This window comes from Manis javanica, chromosome 6 (genome assembly GCF_040802235.1).
Source record: "Manis javanica isolate MJ-LG chromosome 6, MJ_LKY, whole genome shotgun sequence".
NCBI classification, from domain to species: domain Eukaryota; kingdom Metazoa; phylum Chordata; class Mammalia; order Pholidota; family Manidae; genus Manis; species Manis javanica.
Genome location: NC_133161.1, coordinates 113,594,374 through 113,616,848, shown reverse-complemented (window position 1 = coordinate 113,616,848; position 22,475 = coordinate 113,594,374). Strand labels below are relative to the sequence as shown.

Sequence of the window (22,475 nt, the reverse complement as noted above, 5' to 3'; positions counted from 1 at the left end):
TAATAAAGTTTATAATGTTGAGTCACTATGTTGTATACTTGAAACCAATATAATATGGTATCTCAACTATACTTAAATTTTAAAAAATTAGAAAAATAAAGTGATCATGAAAGTACGGGTAAAATCAACAGTTTACAAACACTGTCATGCCAAGAAAATGAATTGCTCTCATTTCCTATTTAAGTTATTCAATAGCAAAATGCCTCATAGTAGATATTCAGGAATACATATCAAGTTTTACCTCATTTACTCCTGAGAAAGAATAAAATTTCAAAATTAATGCTCATAATTTTTTAGAAATCAAAACTCCCTCAAATGCTGAGACCACAGTTGTCAGTTCCCGGCCTTCAGGATTTTAGTATTCCTCATCCCTAAGGCAGTACCTGATGGAAATCCTGGCAAGGCTGTTTTTGGCCTGGGTGAATTACAGCCTTGGACTTACAGAGTTGTAACCTCTAATATTATGTTTCCTGCTTTCCACTATTTTCCAAATTTCTCCTCTAAAAGCCAAAATTTTTTCTCTATGACTTGCCAATAAGGAAAATAGATGTGATATCTACATACAAAGGTTATAAAGCAAAATAGAGTATTGTCAGTACGATTATGTCAACCAGTGATGTCTGTCATCCCTCTGTGCTCCCTCCAAGAGGGAAATGTTCTCTTGGATTTTATATTTATCATCCTTTTGGATGATTTGGATGATGTTTTTGTCATATGAATCTGAACCTATAAATATAGTTTCATTTTCCTTATTTTTGAGCTTTATGAGAAATTCTGTGTATCCATTCCTACAACTTGTTTGTTCAGTCTGTATTTCATAATATTTATCTGTGTTGTTTGTTACTGTAGTTCTTTAATTTGTCACTGCCACCTAATGAACCAGTGGGAGAATATGCCACAATTCATTTACCCATTCCCATGTTGATGATGTATATTGAAGTGTAGAATTACTGGGTTGCAGGTTATGCAAATTTTCAACATTATAAGGTAGTCCCAAATAGTTCCTTAAAGTGGTTATGCCAATTTGCATACCTGTTAGGAATGTAGTTTGTGAGGGAGTGGATCAGTAGGAAGCTTTACATTTGAAGATGGGAGCCAAAGTATAGCTAATAATGGTTTGAGTAAAAAAGTAAATAAGAAGCTGGACTAAGGTTATGTTGCTAAGTAATAGAGGCACTGTAACTTATAATAGTATTTATTGATTCATTGGATTATTATTTTCATAGTGTGTACCTGGCATGATTTTAGAAATGAAATTACTTATATGACTGAATATCTTATGTATAAATGCATGGTTCAGAGCTAAGACCTTGGAGTAAACAAACCTGAGTTCTAATTCTGACTATCATGTATAGGTTTTATAATCCTGGGTCTGGGTGTATCCTACTGATCTGCTTCTTCTCAACACTTATCAGTTAGCTTAGTTTTTAATTTTTGTCATTTATCAGGTGTTAAGTGGTATGTTAGTGTGATTTTAATTTGTGTGCCTGTGAATATTAATGAGGTTCAATTTCAGGTAAAAAGCAATGACAGGACATTTAGGAACTGAATTGGGGGGCATCTGCTCTATTTTTAAGTGGACCTGTCTCTATTAATAAGCATATTTTTGTATATTGCCATCCCATATATGAGACTGTCATTAAAATTAATTCTCTCATTCAAAGAACTAACATTTGCATTTATTTTCCATTCTGGACCTAAATGGTATTATATTTTAAAGTACAAATTATTCATTATGTCTTACTAGTCACCTTTGTTAGCTTTTTTGGCAAAGTCTGTAGTATATGTATTAACCAACTTCAAAATAGTATATTTTCATGAAAAGAAATGCTCTTGTGACAAACAGAAATCTTGCATTTGAAGAAGGAAGCGAAAGTCCAACTATTTCTACTTTGAGTGAAAAAAGCAAAGAAGAAACTGGAATAAGTTTACAGGTAAATATTATGTAACCTATTATTTGTGATAATTTATTTTCCTCCAAATTTTTATTTCGAAAAGTTTCAAACAAAAACAAATTTACAAGATTATATACCACCACCTCAATTAAACAGGTGTTCATATATTGATATGATATATATTTTGCTGAACCATGTGATTTTGAGTTACATATGTAATGACATTTCACCCACTGAAAATTAACCAAGCATTTCCTAAGAATAAGGCTCTTATATAACCAGTCATATCATAGTTCAGAAAAATTAAATCATTAAATTATCAAATATCTAAGCCATAATTTAAAATTTCCCAAGAGTCTCAGAAATGTATTCCCCTAACTGCTTCCAATAAAGATCTAATTAAAGTTCACTCCTTACATTTTGTTGTATCTCTTTAGTTCCTATAGTCCAATTGACAACCTCCACCTTTCTTTTTCGTTTTTGCTTTCCACAATGGTTGAACTAATTTACATTTCCAATAACACTGTAGGAGGGTACCCCTTTCTCTACACCCAAACCAGCATTTGTTGTTTGATGTGTTCCAGTTTCATTCTCTTGCATGTAACTGTCCAGTATTGCCAACACCAGTTGTTGAAGAGACTGTCATTTCCCCATTGTATATCCATGGCTCCTTTATTGTATATTAACTGACCATATATGCTTGGGTTAATATCTGGACTCTCTATTCTGTTCCATTGGTCTATGGGTCTATTCCATTAACCTATGGGTCTGTTCTTGTGCCAGAACCAAATTTTCTTGATTACTATGGCTTTGTACTAGAGCTTGAAGTCAGGGAGTGTAATAGTGTAATTCCCCCAGCTATTTTCATCCTTCTCAGGATTGCTTTGGCTATTCCAGATCTTTTGTGGTTCCATATGAATTTTAGAACTAATTTCTCTAGTTCGTTGAGGAATGCTGTTGGTATTTTGGTAGGGATTGCATTGAATCTGTAGATTGCTTTAGGCAGGATGGCCATTTTGACAATATTAATTCTTCCTACCCAAGAGCATGGGATATATTTCCATTTATTGGTGTCTTCTTTCATTTCTCTCATGAGTGTCTTGTAGTTTTCAGGGTATAGGTCTTCCACCTCCTTGGTTAGGTTTATTCCTAGGTATTTTATTCTTTTTGATGTAATTGTGAATTGAATTGTTTTCCTGATTTCTCTTTCTGCTAGTTTATCATTAGGGTATAGGGATGCAACAGATTTCTGTGTATTAATTTTGTATCCTGCAACTTTGCTGAATTCAGATATTAGATCTAGCAGCTTTGGAGTGGATTCTTTAGGGTTTTTTATGTACAATATCATGTCATCTGCAACAGTGACAGTTTAACTTCTTTCTAGCCAAACTTGATGCCCTTTATTTCTAGGTGTTGTCTTCTGTGTCTAGGACCTCCAGAACTAAGGTGAATAAAAGTGGGGAGAACGGGTATCCTTGTCTTGTTCCCAATCTTAAAGGAAAAGCTTTCAGCTTCTCACTGTTAAGTATGTTTTGGCTGTGGGTTTGTCATACATGGCCTTTATTATTTTGAGGTAATTGCCCTCTCTACCCATTTTGTTGAGAATTTTTATTATGAATGGGTGTTGAATTTTGTCAAGTGCTTTTTCAGCATCTATGGAGATGACCATGTGATTTTTGTCCTTTTTTATTGATATAATGAATGATGTTGATGGATTTTCAAATGCTGTACAATCTTTGCATCCCTGGAATGAATCCCACCTGATCATGATGGATGAACCTCTTTATGTGTTTTTGAATTTGGTTTGCTAATATTTTGTTGAGTATTTTGGTATTGGTATGTAGTTTCCTTTCTTTGTGGTGTCTTTGCCTGGTTTTAGTATTAGAGTGATGCTGGCTTCATAGAATGAGTTGGGAAATATTCCCTCCTCTTCTAGTTTTTGGAAAACTTTAAGGAGGATTGGTGTTAGGTATTCATCAAATGTTTGATAAAATTCAGTGGTGAAGCCATCTGGTTGAGGGGTTTTGTTCTTAGGTAGTTTTGTGATCACCAGTTCAATTTTGTTGCTGGTAATTGGTGTGTTCAGATTTTCCACTTCTTCTGGGTCAGCCTTGGAAGGTTGTATTTTTCTAGAAAGTTGTCCATTTCTTCTAAGTTATCCAATTTGTTAGCATATAATTTTTCATAGTATTCTCTAATAATTCTTTGTGTTTTGGTGGTATCCGTAGTAATTTGTCCTTTCTCATTTCTGATTCTGTTTATATGTGTAGACTCTCTTTTTTTCTTGATAAGTCTGGCTAGGGGTTTATCTGTTTTCTTTATTTTCTCAAGAACTAGCTCCTGCTTTCATTGATTGTTTCTGTTGTTTTATTCTTCATGATTTTATTTATTTCTGCTCTAATCCTTATTATGTCCTACCTTCTACTGAATTTAGGCCTCATTTGTTCTTCGTTTTCTAGTTTCATTAATTGTGAGTGTAAACCATTCATATGGGAGTGTTCTTCTTTCCTGAGGTAGGCCTGTTTGGCAACCTACTTCTCTCTTAGCGTGGCCTTCGCTGCTAAGTGTTGACTTACTGTTGTCTTTTGTCTCCATATATTGCTTGATCTCTATTTTTATTTGGTCATTGATCCATTGATCATTTAGGAGCATGTTGTTAAGCTTCCATGTTTTTGTGGGTCTTTTTGTTTTCTTTGCATAATTTATTTCTAGTTTCATACCTTTGTGGTCTGAGATTCTGGTTGATACAATTTTAGTCCTTTTGAATTTACCGAGGCTCTTTTTGTCGCCTAGTATATGATCTATTCTTGAAAATGTCCCATGTGCACTTGAGAATAATGTGTGTCCTGCTGCTTTTGGGTTTAATATTCTATAGATGTCTATTAGGTCCATCTGTTCTAATTAATGTGTTGTTCAGTGCCTCTGTCTCCTTACTTATTTTCTGTCTGGTTGATCTCTCCTTTGGAGTGAGTGGTGTGTTGAAGTCTCCTAAAATGAATGCTTTGCATTCTGTTTCCCCCTCCAATTCTCTTAGTGTTTGTTTTGCATATATAGGTGTTCCTATGTTGGGTGCATAGATATTTATAATGGTTATATCCTCTTGTTGGACTGACACGTTTCTCATTAGGTAGGGTCCTTTGTCTCTTGTGACTTTCTTTGTTTTGAAGTCTATTTTGTCTGATACAAGTACTGTAATGCCTGCTTTTTTCTCCCTATTAGTTGCATGAAGTTTCTTTTTCCATCCCTTCACTTTTACTCAGTGTATGTCTTTGGGTTTGAAGTGAGTCTCTTGTGGGCAGCATATAGACGGGTCTTGTTTTTTTATCTATTCAGTGACTCCATGTCTTTTGATTGGTGCATTCAAACCATTTACATTTAGTTTGATTATTGATAGGTATGTAATTATTGCCATTGCAGGCTTTAGATTTGTGGTTCCCAAAGGTTCAAGGGTAATTACCTTACTATCTAAGAGTCTAGTTTAACTCTCTTAGTATGCTATTACAAACACAATCTAAAGGGTTTTTTTTCCTCCTTTTTCTTCCTATTCTGTATCATATTCTGTACTCTTTGTCTATCCCTTGACTGACTATGTGGGTAACTGATTTGATTTTGCATCTGTTTAGTAGTTAACTGTTCTACTTTCTTTACTGTGGTTTTATTTCCTCTGGTGACAGCTGTTTAGTCTTAGGAGCTCTGCCATCTATAGTCCCTCCAAAATACACTGTAGAGATGATTTGTAGGAGGTAAATTCTCTCAACTTTTGCTTACCTAGAAACTGTTTAATTCCTCCTTCAAATTTAAATGATAATCTTGCCAGGTAGAGTATTCTTTGATTTGAGGCCCTTGTGTTTCATGTCATTAAATGTATCATGCCCCTCCCTTCTTGCATGTAAGGTTTTTGTTGAGAAGTCTGGTGATAGCCTGATGGGTTTTCCTTTGTAGGTGATATTTTTTCTCTCTCTCGCTGCTTTTAATACTCTGTCCTTATCCCTAATCTTTGCCTTTTTAATTATTATGTATCTTGATCTTGTCTTCCTTGGGTCCCTTATGTTGGGCAATCTGTGCACCTCCGTGGCCTCAGAGAGTATCTCCTTTCCCAGATTGGGGAAGTTTTTAATAATTACCTCCTCAAAGATACTTTCTATCCCCTTTTCTCTCTGTTCTTCTGGTACCCCTATAATGTGAATATTATTCTTGTTGGATTGTGCACACAGTTCTCTTAATATATCCTAGAGATCCTTTTTTCTCTCTGTGCCTGAGCTTCTTTGTATTCCTGTTCTCTAATTTCTATTTCATTTACCATCTCCTCTATGTCATCTCATCTGCTTTTAAATTCCTCCATTGTATGTTTCATTTCAGACACTGTATTTTTCAGTTTCTGTGTCTTTCTTGAATTCCTCCCTGAGGTGTTGAATATTTCTCTGTAGCTCCGTGAGCATGTTTATGATTTTTATTTTGAAATCTTTTTCAGGAAATCAGTGAGTTCAGTTTTAATTGGTCCTCTTTCTGGTGTTTGTGAGATTTTGCTTTGTACTAGGTTCTTTTCACATTTCCTATTTGTAGTAATAACATGGTGTAGGCGACACCCTCTAGTGTCCAGAAGCTCTACTCCTTGGAGCTGCTCCACCCATGGGGTGATGGCAGGTATCACAGGCGAGTGGTGCTGGTGCCTGCCTGGAGAAGAGAGCTCCTTCCTGTTTCCCGGTTGTAGTGCCTGGCTTCACTGTTACGGCCAATGAGCTGCACATGTAGGAGCAGCTTCTTCGATAGGTCCCCATAGGTGCTATGGGTGGGGCTGCTCTCTGGCTGCCTTGAGCAATGGCGGGTGTTGCAGGTGAGCCACAATGGTGCCTGCTGGTGGGAAAGTGCTCTTTCCTGCTTCCCAGCTGCAGTGATTGCCACCACTGCCAGCGCCAGTGGGCCTACTGCATAAGGAGGGGCTTTATGCTCTGTCTTGTAGCTGCCATATGCAGGGCCATCCTCTTTCTGGCATGGCGCAGTGGCAGTGGTAGCAGGTTTGCAAGCCACTGCTGGCCGGGAGGAAGGAGCATCAGGCTGCATATCATGGTGAGGTGCCTCAGAGCTATGTTGCCAGACATGGGGATGGAGCACCTGATGCTCCTGAAAGTTCCAACCTGCTGGGCTGAATGCATTGTGACAATCTTTTCCCCCTGTCCTTTCTCCTGAGCAGCAAGCTCTGTGCAATCCTTGCCCCTGTAGCAACCCTCTAGCTGTGGAAGTCTCTCAGAGTGCCCACCTGTCTTTTGTCACAGAGCGTCTTATTGTGGGAGCCTGTTCTTCACAAGGAGCTGGAATCTCAGTCTCTCCAAGTATTCTGCCATTATTAGCTGTCCAACCCTGCTGATCCCCAGAGCACCATGTAATGTAGGTTCGTCCTCCCAGAGCAGATCTCCAGAGCTGGGAGTTCAGCAGTCCTTGGCCTCCACCCATCTGTGCTTCGTTTCTTTTACTCCCACTGCTCAGCTGGGGTGCGGTTAGGGCTTGGGTCCTCCTGAATCACGGTTTTGGCACTTTACCCTTTTCCGTGAGGTCTGCTCTTTTCCCCAGCAGGCAGTCTGTTGCAGCCTTCTTTCCTGTTGCTCTTTTAGGAGTAGATGTATTTGCTATATTTTCATATTATATGTGGTTATGGGAGGAGGTCTCTGTTTCACCTCTCATGCTGCCATCTTTAAGCCGGTCCTGTATAAAATTTTTAATGTCTGTTTTAAATTGGTCCATTCTAAATTTCTTTAGTCAGTTCATTCCTGTGAAATAACAACTTCTACTCTACCTTTGCTTAAACCTCTGGTCTTTTCTCTCTGCTTTTGCTTTCAGCTTGCCTGGTATCACATCCCACTATTGGACGTGGAAACCTGCCTGCGCCTGCTTCATTGTAACCTTTCCTCATATTAAAGTAGAGAAACAGTTTCTCCTTCTGTCCAAGACTGATCTTTCCAGTGTGTTGTTTTTCATCAACTCTTTCTCAGAAAATTTATTTTTCATTGTGCTGTGCTCCCTCTCAGCATATTTATTTCCACACTTCTCCTACTGAAATATTCTCCTTCAAACTAACACAAAACCATTTATTGCTTCTCTTGTTTTCTCTTAAATATCATCCTTTTTCTCTCTTTTTCCTTTACAGCCAAACTTTATAAAGAGTTGTCTGTCTTTGCTATCTCCACTTCTTTCTCTTCCTGTCTTTCTACTGAGTTAGCACTTGAGAATGTCACCCCTAAACTTTATGTTAAAGTCTGCTAGGTACCTTTCAGTCAGTATCTTCTCTTAATTTTCATTAACATGGGCTGAGTATGCTGGGATGACTTTTTCCACCTGATTTTGTCCGTCAACCATGCCTTGCTTGAATTATGTTTTGTGTACCTTTTTGATCCCATTCTCCTGATTTTTTACTTTCCCTTTTTTGTCTCTTTATAGTCTTACGCTTTTTTATTGAGTTTTTGGAATATCTTTTGTGTACCAGTCCCCGTGGTAGGCTTAGGTACTGAATGGTCCAAAATGGAGGGCATGATTTCAGACTTATGAACAGAATAAACTAGAATTGTAGAATTATGTCAGCATCAATGATTTTTATTTAGAAAATACTCTCTGGAGCAAGCACCATTATGACTTTTAAATTGCTTTTTCAGTTTTCTAAGTGATACAGTTTTTTAACCTAGTCAATTTTCTATTTTTTTCTATTTCATTTTTTGTTTTACTAAGATGGTTTTAATCAGCATCAATTTAAACAAGCATCTTTCCTATGTAAATTTTGTAACAAAAATTTGAGTCTTCAAAGCATTTCTTTATCCATATCACATTTTACCAATTGTGGAATAATGCAATTTTGAATTTTCTTTCAGAAAAAACTCATGACCAATTTACCAAATTCAGTTTTTTCAAGAACATCATTTTCCCATGTACAGTGTAGCTGTTGATAGGGTTTTTGTTTTTATGATTATTGTTGCATGTTTTAAAATCCTGTAGGTTAGGTTTTATTTCTTACGTAATTCAGAAAATGGTTGGCAATTCTTAGGTAATCACAACCATTCTGTTGTCTGGGATCAGTTTGCTGTGTTGCTGATTCTTTAGTAGATATTTCAATATCATATTTTACTTTTATAGCATAACATTTTAGAGTTGGCAGTCACATGTAGGTATTGATATAATCCAATTTGCTAACTTCCTAAGGTGATTTTTTTTCTCCTAATTTTTGTGGTTTCCATTTTTGTAGGATCTACTCTTAGAAATCTACAGAAGTATAGGAGAGCCAGATAGTCTTTATGGCTGTGGTGGAGGGAAAATGCTACAACCTCTTACTAGGTAAATTGCATTTTTGTAAATAATGGTGTACTAATTCTACTTGTGAGGGAGTTACATGCATGTACAACTCAAAGGTGTTTTGAAAATCTTCAATTGTAGACTACAAACATATGAACATGAAGCAATGTGGGGGAAAGCCCTAGTAACGTATGACCTTGAGACAACAATCGCCTCCTCAACACGCCACGCAGGAATAATTCAGGTATGTGCTATTTCTACTTTGGTAAAGCACTACTTGTGTAGTGCTAAGATTATTTCAGTATGTCAGTGGAGTCTTTACACAGCCAGATAAACTCTAGAGATAAGACTGAAAGTTTCCAGTCTTTCAGGCATTGGGCTAAAAACTTGGAGGGATACACAGGTAAATTCGACAGGTTACTAACCTAAAAGGTAGTGTGGATTTGATCATAATCTTGTTAGTTAACAGTAAGAAGACATTTCCTAACTGTGTACAGTGTGTCTGGTAGTTAATTAAGTCCTTAACATGGAAAATCTCTTATAAATTATTTCTCATAGTTTGCACTAGAATTGGTGTCAGAAGCTATCATTTCTGTTATGGCTAATATTCCTCAGTCATTCTTCCGTCAAATATTTGAGTCCTTTGAGCTCTTTGTGTTTTGTGGGAACATACTAAACAATATTATGGTATTTTAAGTGATATATTGTGAACTACTAAAATTGTTTTAAGTTACTTGTCATGTTTGCTATTCTTTTTTATTAAACTTCTGCTCAGGCCTTGCAGAATCTGGGACTCTGCCATATTCTTTCTATGTACTTAAAAGGATTAGATCATAAAAATAAAGAGTGGTCTGCTGAACTACAGGAACTTCATTACCAAGCAGCCTGGAGGAATATGCAGTGGGACCACTGCATTTCTGTCAAGTAAGAACTTTTGATATATATATATTTTTTTGCCTATTTCTCCTAGTTATAAGCAATAAACTTTTTCTCATGCTCTGTAAAAGTAACAGGATTTGTTTTTTATGTTTTGTAGGTGATGCAAACTAGTTAATGCCTAAATGCTAAGATAAGATAGCAATAAGCAGTTAACGTACCGAGGCCTGAATTTCACTCTTTTTTTGTCCGTTAAGGCAACTCCACTCCTACCCTCAAGATATACTTGAAAATAGATATAAAATGTATTTTCTCATGGGAATCTTCTTGCTTATTGTTTATAAATCCAAAAAAAGAATACAAGTACCCCCCTTCCCAATCCCTGATGGAGACATTTGAGTTAATCAGATAGCACTTCTGTTGACTGGATGGTACACAAAAGACTGCTTATCTTCATGAAATATATTCTTTTATAAAAAATACTACTAAGTCATTAACATAGGGTAATGTTTATAACATATATGAAAGGTCACCATGTTTTCTGAATGAAAAGCCAAACCCCTAATTTAATGAAGGATTTGTATTTATGTAAAATGTCTTGATTATATAAATAGCAAAAAATTAAATGTTAAGTGTGTATTTAATTACCACCAGAGGAAAAAAGGTTTTCACTAATGAAGTATCTTTCAAATTTCAGACTAATTAGATTGCTGTAAAATTAGAGATATGCATTCATATTTTTAAAGCATTTTATCCTATGAGCTTGCTTCTATAAATCACCATATTTTTCCTTTTGCCTACTACATTTCAGCCACATAGACCTTCTCCATGTTTTTCCATCAGACTAACCTGTTCCTACCTATAGGCTTTAAATGTATCTTCTTTTTTCCCTGTTATTATATGCATGGTTTCTTGTCATTTCAGACTCTGGTTTAATAATGTCACATCTCAGAGAAACCTTTCCTTATCAACCATTCTTAAGTAGCTACTCAGTCATTCTACTTTTTATTCTATTTTAATTCTCTGCATGTTCCTTGCCACTGACTTGATACTTTTCTTAATCTGCTCCAAACCACAACATTAACTTCGTAAGAATAATGACCTGATGTGACTTGTCCACTGATGGATTCTGAGCATGTAGAACCTCATACCTAGTGCTTGGGATATATTAAGTGTTCATTGAATAAATATATGAGAATATAGCATACTTAGAACTAGGCAAAATATCTGAGAAATGTACTTCTGCTTGAGGAATTTAAATAACTAACAAAATACTTTGTATTTCTTATCGAATTTCTAGAGATGCATTTTTAAATGGAAAAATCTTAATTTTAGTGTTCAGATTTTATCTTCTGGTGAAATTCTTTATGTATGCATATTCTGTTTTTAAATGTATTTTTCATTTTAAAAATTATCTCACAGCAAAGGAATAGAAGGAACCAGTTACCACGAATCATTGTATAATGCTCTGCAGTCTCTAAGAGATAGAGAATTCTCTACATTTTATGAGAGTCTCAAGTATGCCAGGTATTATAAAAACAAAGAGTTATTGTATTTTAACAGTTAATGTCGTGTCTTCTTTTTTTTGAAAAATTGATGAATAATTTCAATGTAAGGATTTACACTGGTGAATAGATAAGACTTGGTGGCCATGGTGAGACTGTTTCCTTGTCATTCCTGCCCTCCTCTCAAAAAAAACCCTGTGTAATAAATAATTCACCCAATCAGTGTTGAAATTCAAACGGTGCAAAAGGAAGAGGCAATATACAGTTATTAACCATTTTATAGCTTTAACACATCTGAAATTGGATAGTCAGATGAGTTTATGCTCTGCAACCGTGTTTTCATAAGAACTGTGGATTTGCCTATCTTGACATATTTTCTGTATCTTGAAACAGTATTTTCCATGTTTTAAATTAGAGAATTCTTTAATGTACATTTGTCAAATAAATATATATAAGCATGTATGTATACACACACATACAGTCATATAACATAAATAGTACTAATAGTTACCTTTTATTTGTTTCTTTTAGATGTAGGAGCATGCTCATATGTTAGTACTCAACATAAATTGTTACATTTTTACATACGTAATACCTTTTTCTTTATGTATGTGGTTCAAATATATTCTTTCCTCCACAGTGTTGTTTATGTGAAAGCATATTAAGATTGTATACCAATGATACTTTAATTAAAAAAAGAAAAAGAACATTTTCAAAAATGAATATATCATGCTAAAAAAAATTTATATTATTCCTTTTAAAAAAGGAAATTCCCTTTGGAACCCCAGGTCTGTTCTTTATGCTGAACCCTCAGGAAAGACTTGTTGATTTCCCACTCTTTTGCTCTCTTCCTGCGCCAGTATACTGAAAGTTTTCACCCTGTCTCCCTGAGTAGTTGTGTGATATTTTTCTCTTTTAACACTAGTGCTCTTTCTATAAAGTGGTGACTAATGCTCAGTACTCAAAGCCTTGTTATGAGGCACAAATGAGATAATGCACAAGAAAGTGCTTAACTGTAACAGGCTGAACAAATGTAACTCACTGTTTTTTGTTTAATAGTAGTGACCTATTAAATACTGTATTTTAATTACAGAAATAATATTTGCTACCATCTAAGTGCTTTTTATATTCTAGCCACTTTATTATTCTCTTTCCATGTGTTCTCTAATCTTTAAACTAATCCTGGAGGTGAAAAAAGGTCCAGAAGAATCCAATAGTGTGCCCAATGTTACATTGCCATAATTGGCAAAAGTAGGATTTAGATCTAGTTCTGTATGATTTCAAGACTTACTTTAGTTCATCTGTATTCTGCTGGTGCTTGTGAATTAGTAGGCCCAGATCAACATCAAAGCCTAGAATGACAGCTCTTTAATAACGAATTTGAACTTTGAACTTCCTGAAAACCTCTTCTTATTTTTCAAAGTATTTTTTGTCTTTTTTGCCACTAGAGTAAAGGAAGTGGAAGAGTTGTGTAAGGACAGCCTCGAGTCTGTGTATTCTCTCTACCCCACACTTAGCAGATTGCAGGCCATTGGAGAGCTTGAAAACATTGGGGAGCTTTTCTCAAGGTATGTGATTCATATGACCTTGTAATCCTCAAGTACAGTTTTTCTGTTACCAACAGTCACTTTGAAAAATAAAAATAGAGACCAGCAGTAGGTTTTTTTCTTTCCTTTTATGAAGATTTAAATTATCCACAATGAAATATCACTTTACACCAGTTAGAATGGGAGGTATCAAAATGACAAGAAATAAGAAGTGTTGTAACAGATACGGAAGCAACCTAAGTGACCCTCAGTAGATGAATGGATAAAGAAGACATGGTGTATATGTATACATATAGAAATGCATATATATATATATACACACACAATGTGTATATATACACACACACACACAATATACAACAGCCATAAAAATGAGTAAAATCTTGCCGTTTACAACAACATGGATGGACCTAGAGGGTATTGAGATAAGCCAGACATAAAAAGACAAATATATGTGTTTCATATGTGGAATCTAAACTATAAACTACAAAAAAACAAAAATAGACTCAAATACAGAAAATAAATTGGTGGTTGCCAGAGGGGAGGATTTGGGGGGTATGGGTGAAATAGTTGAAGGGGTTGGAAAGTACAAACTTCCAGTGATAAAATAAGTTACTGGGATGAAAAGTACAGCACAGGGAATATAGTCAGTAATACTGTAATAACTTTGAATGGTGACAGATGGTAGCTACACTTAAGGTATTCCCTTTAACAAAAAGATAAGTGACTAGCTGTTACCAAAGGGAAAGGGTTGGGGAGAGAGGGAGAAGGGGATTAAAGGGCGTAGGATTTAACACGTAAGCGGGGGAGGGGGGGTCACGGGGAAGGCGGTGCAGCACAGAGAAGACTAGTGACCTAGTGACTCTATGGCATCTTGCTGTGCTGATGGACAGTGACTGCAGTAAGATGGGGGTGAATGTAGTGACCACAGTGTTGCTCTCGTGAAACCTTCGTAAGATTGTATGTCAATGATACCTTAATAAATAAATAAATATATTGAGTGGATTGTGCTCTTATTAAAATAAACATGTTCAAAATTATTCATTGTTAAAATTCAAGTTTTTAAAATTTAGCTGTATTGTGTTTTTTTATAGTTTTTTCCCTGTTCTAGTCTAGATAAAATTATTTCCTCATGTTTTTTGCCATAACACATTATACTCCATTCTGTTTTAGCACTGCATTGGTGTTAGTATCATTTTGTGTATATTCTGTCAAGGATATGAGAAGCTTCTAAAAGTGGGACCCACTCTCTAGTTTACTGTTGTATCCCAGTGCTTTTTCCTGGTAACTGATTCTTAGTAATCATTCAGTGGTCTTTATTCAGTGACTGTCAGTGAATTTGGAGTAGGTGCTTAGTGGAGATTACATCTTATAATGGTGAGAAGGAAGTGACCTGGAAATACTGGAAATGAGATAAAACATTTATTCAGGGTAGTGGATCTAACTTTGGAATTTGTTACCCTGAGAAAGACTTGATCTCTTTGGGCCTCATTTTCCTTATTTCTGAAATGGAGAATTTATGTTTGATGGTCTCTAGAGCCTCCTTGAGACCTGTCATTCTGAGTCATTGTATTACCAAAAGAGGGTATAAAATTACTAAGATCACTATACTTTATGCTACCATAAAGCTTGGAATATGCTTTATAAGTAGAAAGGAGAATGAAATTCTAGAATTAGTAAATTTTTTTTTTCAAAATTGCATAGATAATGGAAGACAAAACCATTAATGTGAGTCATCTTAACTAGAGAATAAGGGAATAAAATTGCTTTTGCTTTCATTAATAAGTATTTTGATAGTTCTTACTGCCAGAAATCAGGAACTTTTACTCTGAATAAAAAATATCTTTAAACAGAAGACAGAATTGCTTAAGAAACCTCTGAAAAAAAAAAAAGAAACCCCTGAAGAGTAATACTGGCCCTTTGTCTGGTAGGGAATGATAAGGAAGAGAGGCGGAGGGACCATGTCGGAGGAGCTGGTGAACAGACACGTGTGCGGCAGGGCCACAGTTCTCCTGGTGCGGCGTGGGGGTCCCCGGAGCCCCCGAGGTCCTCTCGGGAGTCTGTGAGATCAAAGGTGTCCTTACACTTAGAGCAAGATGTCACTTCCTTTTTCTTTCATGAGGTTCAGTGGAGTTTTAGTGAGGTATCAGAGAGAAATATCCACAACTACCTGAAAAGGCTCTAAGCAGGCTCCTCCCTCAGATCTGCAAGAGGGTAGACTTTGTTCATGTACCTCGGCCAGGGCATCCTACACAGTAAACCCGTGCAGAAGCAACAGTGAGAATTCAGCTATCTCTATTACACCAGACATCAGAGATATTTGCAGGCATGCCAAACAGTGCCATTGTTCTCACTAAATGTTATTTTGGGAAGTTTAGTTATTTTTCATGAAAAATGTTATTTATGACATATAACAGATTTATTATTTTTAAATAATACATATTTTTCTCTGTTTTAGTTTCTTTTATGGTAAATGTCTTTATGTATAATCAAATGAAAACATACTTTGAGATCGTCACTAATTTGTATGAGTGTAAAGGGGTTCCAAGATTAAAAAGTTTGATACTTGCTGCTCTGTCATTTGGGGAGGAATTAAAGTTTGGGTTCCTGTGAGTTTGTGTGACTGCTCCCTTCTTTATCAAGCGACTGGAAGAGCTTCCATTTCCTCGTCATCATCCTGTCCTTTAGCCTCCTTCCTTCATGCTGATTTCTCTCAGTACAGTTGTCCTGAAGGATTGGATGGTGTTGCTTAGTTTGAGCATCTGGGAAGCAACTGTCCCTATAAACTGTATGATACACATTTTCTCTTCCTTTGATAAATAATGTTGGTAAATGAAACATTTGCCAGCTGCCTGAATTTCCTTCACGAGTCTGTGATTTCTTTAACAGCTCAGCTGCAATTATGTATAAAGTCAACCCCTTTGCCTGGTTGGCACACTAGGTAACTATGAAGTTTACTTCATTTCTTGGCTGCATGTCCTCTTTTACCACAGGTCTAGAGATGCAGGCATTCTGTGTGACAAGCCTGATAATATGTGCTCATTTCAGAAGAATATTTATTTATAAATGCTGCTTTTTGCGAGGTTGAAGAGTATTTTTTAAATCTTTTAAAATGTTCATTTGTGGCTTCTGCTGACCCTCAGAGGTCTGAGCGTTTTGTAGTTTTTCTAAACTTTTATCTTTACTTCAGATTAGTTAGAAGTTCTAGTCTTGTTACTGAAAAAACTCCATCATATTATATCTTAAGTTTAAAACTTGCATAATAGCATTTTGTTTTTTCACTTCTCTTACGTGTATCCTGTGAATTTGCTTTCAGATCAGTCACAGATAGACAACCCTCAGAAATATACATGAAGTGGCAAAAACACTCCCAGCTTCTCAAAGACAGTGATTTCAGTTTTCAGGAGCCTATTATGACTCTGCGCACAGTCATTCTGGAGATCCTGATGGAAAAGGAAATGGAGAGCTCTCAACGAGAGTGTTTCGAGGACATTCTTACCAAACACCTCGTAGAACTCTCCACACTAGCCCGAACTTTCAAAAACACTCAGGTAATAGGATTTAAAGCTGTGTTATCTCATCACCTCTTGACTTTTCCTTTTGTTACCCAGAAAGTAGAAAGCGTGAATAAGAAGGAAATGTCATTGAGAGACAAAGGTCACTATTAAGATATTGCATAGCAACATTAAGATTTCCCATTTTGGTGTTAGACCTGAGTTTAATTTAAGCCTTGACCTCCTTTAAGCCTCAATTTCCTGATTGTGAAATGAGAAGATACCTAATTTATACTGATAGCAATTAAATGATTTTATGTATATGGGGGCATGCACATGCACACATACACATACATATATATGTGGAAAGCAGACAGGCAGACATGGCTTGGAGAAGACAGGTAGAGATGTACTTAAGACAGTCCTGACAAATAGTCAAGCCCTCAATGAATAGTAGTTACTACTTTCATTATTATTGTTAGTGGTAGTAGAAGTAATAGTTTAAGTATTTATTCCTGTATGTCATTTTCCTTTTCAGCTCCCTGAAAGAGCAATATTTCACATTAAACAGTGTAAGTCAGCTAGTTGTGGAGTCTCTCAGTGGCAGCTGGAGGAAGCGCAAGTATTTTGGGCAAAAAAGGAGCAGAGTCTTGCCCTGAGTATTCTCAAGCAAATGATCAAGAAGTTGGATGCCAGTTGTACCAAGGTTCACTTTATTGGCTGAAATTAGTATTTTACTGTTATAAAAAAAATTACTATGTTTTAAAATATTTTTAGTAAATCCAAGATTTTATTAAAGCCTTAAAATGACTGCTTCATGAACAAGGAATTGTAATAGAGTCTGGAAAATTAATATTTGCAAAAGAAGTTCAGAAAGTATTCATTTTCCCTATTTACAGCAATTCTGTTGGCCCATCTTGTGATAGATTAATTTATCCCAATGTCAAGCTTTTTTATTTAACTTTGTATAAAATTTAAGAAAAGTGGGAAACAAACATGAAAGAGCTACTGTTAAGTTTGAAATAAATAAAAACAATATGAAAGGGCAAATGCATGAGAGAACAAAAGTTAAAGAAAAGCAGGTTGGGATAATTAGGTTGTCCAAATACTTTGAAAATATAATATGTTATCTTACATTTATTAGTTATTAAAAACTTGGTTGCTTAACTCTGTAGCGTATAGTGGACAAAGTAGAGGCATATGTAGGAATCATGAAATGTTTAAAGGTTTGGCCACCTTGATGTCCTTCTGACACCTATTGAGTGAATGTCAGCTTATAACGCTTTCAGTGTTGAGCATTTGTATGATGTTGTCCAATATTAGAAAATTCATCATTATCCTAAAACATGGACACCAACATAATATTTAAATATTGCTTAACAATATGAGCCCTGGAGTAAAGTTGGCTTCAGTTACCTACCCTCTGTGTGCCTCAGTTTTAGTTTTCTAGTCTGAAAACTAAAAATAATAACAGTCCTCACTCCATAGCGTTCTTGTGAGGATTAAACGAAGTAATATATGTAAGGCTACTGGGAAGTGCCTGGTATATATGCAAGTATTCAACAATTGTAAGCTGCTCCAATAATAGAAATAATAATAAAAACAGTAGGGGATGATTATTTCATAAACTTACATACTTGGAATTATTAAAATAGTGGTATGGAGAAAGGTGATAAGTAAAAACATTTTTAACCTGCTTTTTTCCCTTGTATGGGAGATATTTTTATATAGTCATGATATGAATTACATTTGAATATTTTGCTTTTCATATACAGAATGATCCCAATCTAAAACTTATGCACACAGAATGTCTGAGGATTTGTGGCACCTGGTTAGCAGAGACTTGCTTGGAAAATCCTGCGGCCATCATGGAGACTTACCTAGAAAAGGTAAGATTTTCTAGCAATGCTTGTCAGAGTCATTTAGCATGAATATACTTGACCTTTTCATTACTGTTGTAGCTCCATATAATCTTTAGGACAGAATCAAACAGAATGTTACAAAAGGAGTGTATTTTAAAAGTAAGCTCAAATGTGTCTTCTTTCTACCCCCTAACACCAGCTCCTCTTTCAACAAGTTGTTTCTGATCATTTCTCCACTTATTAATCTACAGAAATTGCTGACTGCAGAATATGCAAGTATCCTTTATTATTCATCTGTAGCCCAACCACCCTACAATAGGACTAGGATTTCAGTACTCCGGCCCCTTTTGACCTGTTTTTCTCTTATTCCTTTAGTTTAATTAGTTTTGGAAATGGCTAACCTCACTAAGTAAGTGTAACATGAAAAGCATTATACGATTGTCTTTAAATTTTATATAGTCCTTTGTTTTTGCATAGTTCTATACTAATATTAGCTGTTTTGGTTATTTCTGCACTGTCAAAGTTGTTTTGAAAAGTCAATAAAATACTGTATTTCGTGTAATTTGGTTTATACATATATATCAGTCATACTTCAGTGTGGGTATTTCTTTGATCTGGAGTGAATCTTTAGATGTATTTAGTATCTATAAATGTAGTATACATGGATTATATTTTCTTGAAGGCAGTGGAAGTTGCTGGAAATTATGAAGGAGAAAGCAATGATGAGCTCAGAAATGGAAAAATGAAGGCATTTCTCTCATTAGCGCGGTTCTCGGATACTCAGTACCAGAGAATTGAAAACTACATGAAATCATCAGAATTTGAAAATAAGCAAGCTCTCCTGGAAAGGGCCAAAGAGGAAGTGGGCCTTCTTAGGGAACATAAAATTGAGACCAACAGGTAATTAGGTGTCTACAAGTGACAGTTGACAAGATATACAAATATACAGTGACTATATATGTATAGATAGTTATATATATATCTTGCTCTGGTCCTAAGTTCATTGTAAAGCGCATGGATGTTAACTTTTTGTTCTGCCTTTTTGGTTTGTTTGTTGGTATCATAATTTAGAAGCAATGTTGAAATTAAATAGTGAAGAGTTACCTATTTTGATGTAATTAAACCTTTTATTCAAGCCTGCCTTTGGTTTGTACATTTTAGTGTAAGTAGAGAATAAAGTTACCTAAATACCTGGGATGAATCCACTTCATCCTCAGTTGCCTAGGATAGCTTTTAAGTTGCACAAATCTAAGACAGATGTAAGTTTTGCTTAGAATTTTGCTTTTTCCTTGGGATGGACACCTGATTTTTCATTTATTTGTTTATGATTTATGATTTAGTAGTTCTAAAAAATTTAATGGCATTTGTGTTTTACTTTAATTATCCAATGCAAGATACACGGTGAAGGTTCAGCGAGAGCTGGAGCTGGATGAACGTGCGCTTCGTGCACTTAAAGAGGATCGCAAACGTTTCTTATGTAAAGCAGTTGAAAATTACATCAATTGTTTATTAAGTGGAGAAGGACATGATCTGTGGATATTCCGTCTTTGTTCTCTCTGGCTTGAAAATTCTGGAGTTTCTGAAGTCAGTGGTATGATGAAGGCAAGTCTTTCTCAAGCCAGTATTCCAGCCTGTGCTTTAACAACTTAGCCACAAGCCCCTCGGTGTCATGGATTTTCTGTACTTCTTTGTATCCCTGGCACTTGGTTCAGTGTTGTACACACAGACACTTAATTAGCTCCCATTATACAGGTTCATGTAGAGACAGAGAATTTAGGTTAGTCTTTCTTTGTATCTCTGTAGTTACCACAGGGAAGTGCTCAAAATGCTAGATTTGGAGATTTGGGAAGCAGTTAAATAGCTATGATGCCAGGTGGTCTTTTCTCCCTGCTTTATTCTTTTCTGGGATTTAGTTCTTCCATTTTATTACAGACTGACTTCTCAGGAGTCAAGACCACAGGAGTCCTCAGATCCACATTTGTATTCACTGGGATTCACTGGAATATAAACAGTGCCAAGCACTCCATTTCTGACTACAACTAAATTTATAATCAAAGATTAAGACTTATAGATGACTCAATCTAGAATACCCATCAGAAAGATAAATCACAAGGAAACAAATGTAGTTAGTAAAGTTTTATTAACAACCAGTTGTGCTATTAGAGGAATTTTGTCTTAGAATAATTCATTTGCTTAGATGTGTGACTGTTTGAAATGCTTTGTCTCTAAATTTTGTATTTTTTTTTTCATGGTAGAGAGATGGAATGAAGATTCCATCATATAAATATTTGCCTCTTATGTATCAATTGGCTGCTAGAATGGGAACCAAAATGATGGGAGGCCTAGGATTTCATGAAGTTCTTAATAATGTAAGTAAACCTGAAAATCAAAACAGAATTGCCTTTCTTTTATATTATTACATACTATTGTTCTACTCTAGGAAATAGAAATACAAAAAAATGTTGGTCAGTCATATTTATTATGTAAGGGCAGGAATAAAGATTTCCTTTTGTTTCCTCTTATTCCACATAAGTTACTCTCTCTTACTCCTCATGTACCACTCTCTCACACACACTCTGCCCACTGCAGCATATAGTCCAGTAACACATATCTTAATGTTAAGCAAAGTGTTAATGGATTTTTCTTTTTTGCGTGTGTTTGCTTAAAACTAATAATTCATGATGTTCTGACAGCTAATCTCTAGAATTTCCATGGATCACCCTTATCATACTTTGTTTATTATACTGGCCTTGGCAAATGCAAACAAAGATGAATTTTTGACCAAACCAGAGGCAGCAAAAAGGAGTAGAATCACCAAAAATGCACCTAAACAAAGCTCTCAGCTTGATGAGGTATTTGGATTAAATATACATTAAACTTTTTGAATTGTGATATTCATTTTTTTCCCAGGATTTTCCTTTCTTAAGCCTCAGGGATTCTAAGAATGTATGTTGCTGATAGTATTTAGTCTGTAAATTGTTTGCTATTAGGATGTCATCTAAAATTGGTTCAAAATTCCTGAATATTTCTCAAAGCATAGGAGATACCAGCAGTACTTTTACATTTTTTTCTCATAGCAATGAGCAATGAAAAAATAGATTCTTAATGACCCAAATCATTTACCCTTGAGTTTCATACCTTTGATGTATTTCATTCATAAGATGCCTGTTTTGTTTGTTATCTGACAGATTATAGTCCTTCCATTGTCTAGATATGCACATAAATTATTTTTCCTTTTGTTACTATAACTCCTAGCAGTTTAACTGTTGGGTATTTGTTTATGTAATGTTTTTTTTTATATTAATAGGATCGAATGGAGGCTGCACATAGAATAATACGTACTATCAGAAGTAGGAGACCTCAGATGGTCAGAAGTGTTGAGGCACTTTGTGATGCTTATATAATGCTAGCAAACTTAGATGCCACTCATTGGAAGACTCAGAGAAGTATGTGTTTGACTGAATGAGTGTTGTTTTCTTGCTGTGTTATTTCCTGTAAGGGTATATTAATTATAGAGCCTAATACATAAATCTGTTTAACTCACATACACATATTAATGACAGATATGAAGGTCCTGATGATTACAATTCACCCATGATCCAAAACCCTATTTTTAATCTAATAGCTTCAACACCTCCCAGTCACTTTTTCACTTAGTATCTTTTGTGGGAACTGATAATAGGTGACAGTACTGAATTAATTATCTGATTTTTCTGGGTAATCACTGGTACAAAAACTTGTTGCAGAGAATTCATAGCGGCAAATCCATTAAAATAACTGAGTAACAGAGTTTTCAGGGTCAAAGGTTTCTTAAAATTATGTTGGTTATTCACTGTACCCTAGGACTTGAAAATGAAAGGCCATACCAAATCATATTGGCCGTAAGTTAGAGGACAGTGTTAGAATGCCTTGCATGTGATCCTTCGCTCTTTTTGCTCTATCTGTTCAAATAATTATAAGTTGCAGTAATATTTGATGATATGTATACACTTATAAGTATCTCCCAAAACTTTAATCATCA

General features: G+C 35.5%; 1 protein-coding gene across 13 annotated transcripts in view; it reads left to right on the top strand.

Moving 5' to 3' along the window:
- The window catches only part of ATM (ATM serine/threonine kinase), a 125,927-nt gene that overhangs the window by 78,760 nt on the left and 24,692 nt on the right, over nt 1–22,475 (top strand). For 12 of the 13 annotated variants that reach the window (XR_012132505.1, XM_073239309.1, XM_073239304.1 and 9 more), the window contains 14 exons: nt 1,847–1,934; nt 9,124–9,212; nt 9,312–9,414; nt 9,946–10,094; nt 11,469–11,573; nt 13,000–13,119; nt 16,415–16,649; nt 17,131–17,298; nt 18,368–18,481; nt 19,137–19,354; nt 19,849–20,056; nt 20,710–20,823; nt 21,148–21,306; nt 21,762–21,900. Coding sequence is in view for 12 of the 13 variants with exons in the window: in XM_073239309.1 (XP_073095410.1) it covers nt 1,847–1,934; nt 9,124–9,212; nt 9,312–9,414; nt 9,946–10,094; nt 11,469–11,573; nt 13,000–13,119; nt 16,415–16,649; nt 17,131–17,298; nt 18,368–18,481; nt 19,137–19,354; nt 19,849–20,056; nt 20,710–20,823; nt 21,148–21,306; nt 21,762–21,900 (2,009 nt within the window). In the remaining variant the exon portion in view is untranslated. The remainder of the gene's footprint in view (nt 1–1,846; nt 1,935–9,123; nt 9,213–9,311; nt 9,415–9,945; nt 10,095–11,468; nt 11,574–12,999; nt 13,120–16,414; nt 16,650–17,130; nt 17,299–18,367; nt 18,482–19,136; nt 19,355–19,848; nt 20,057–20,709; nt 20,824–21,147; nt 21,307–21,761; nt 21,901–22,475) is intronic. The other variant, XM_073239305.1, reaches the window with a different exon arrangement.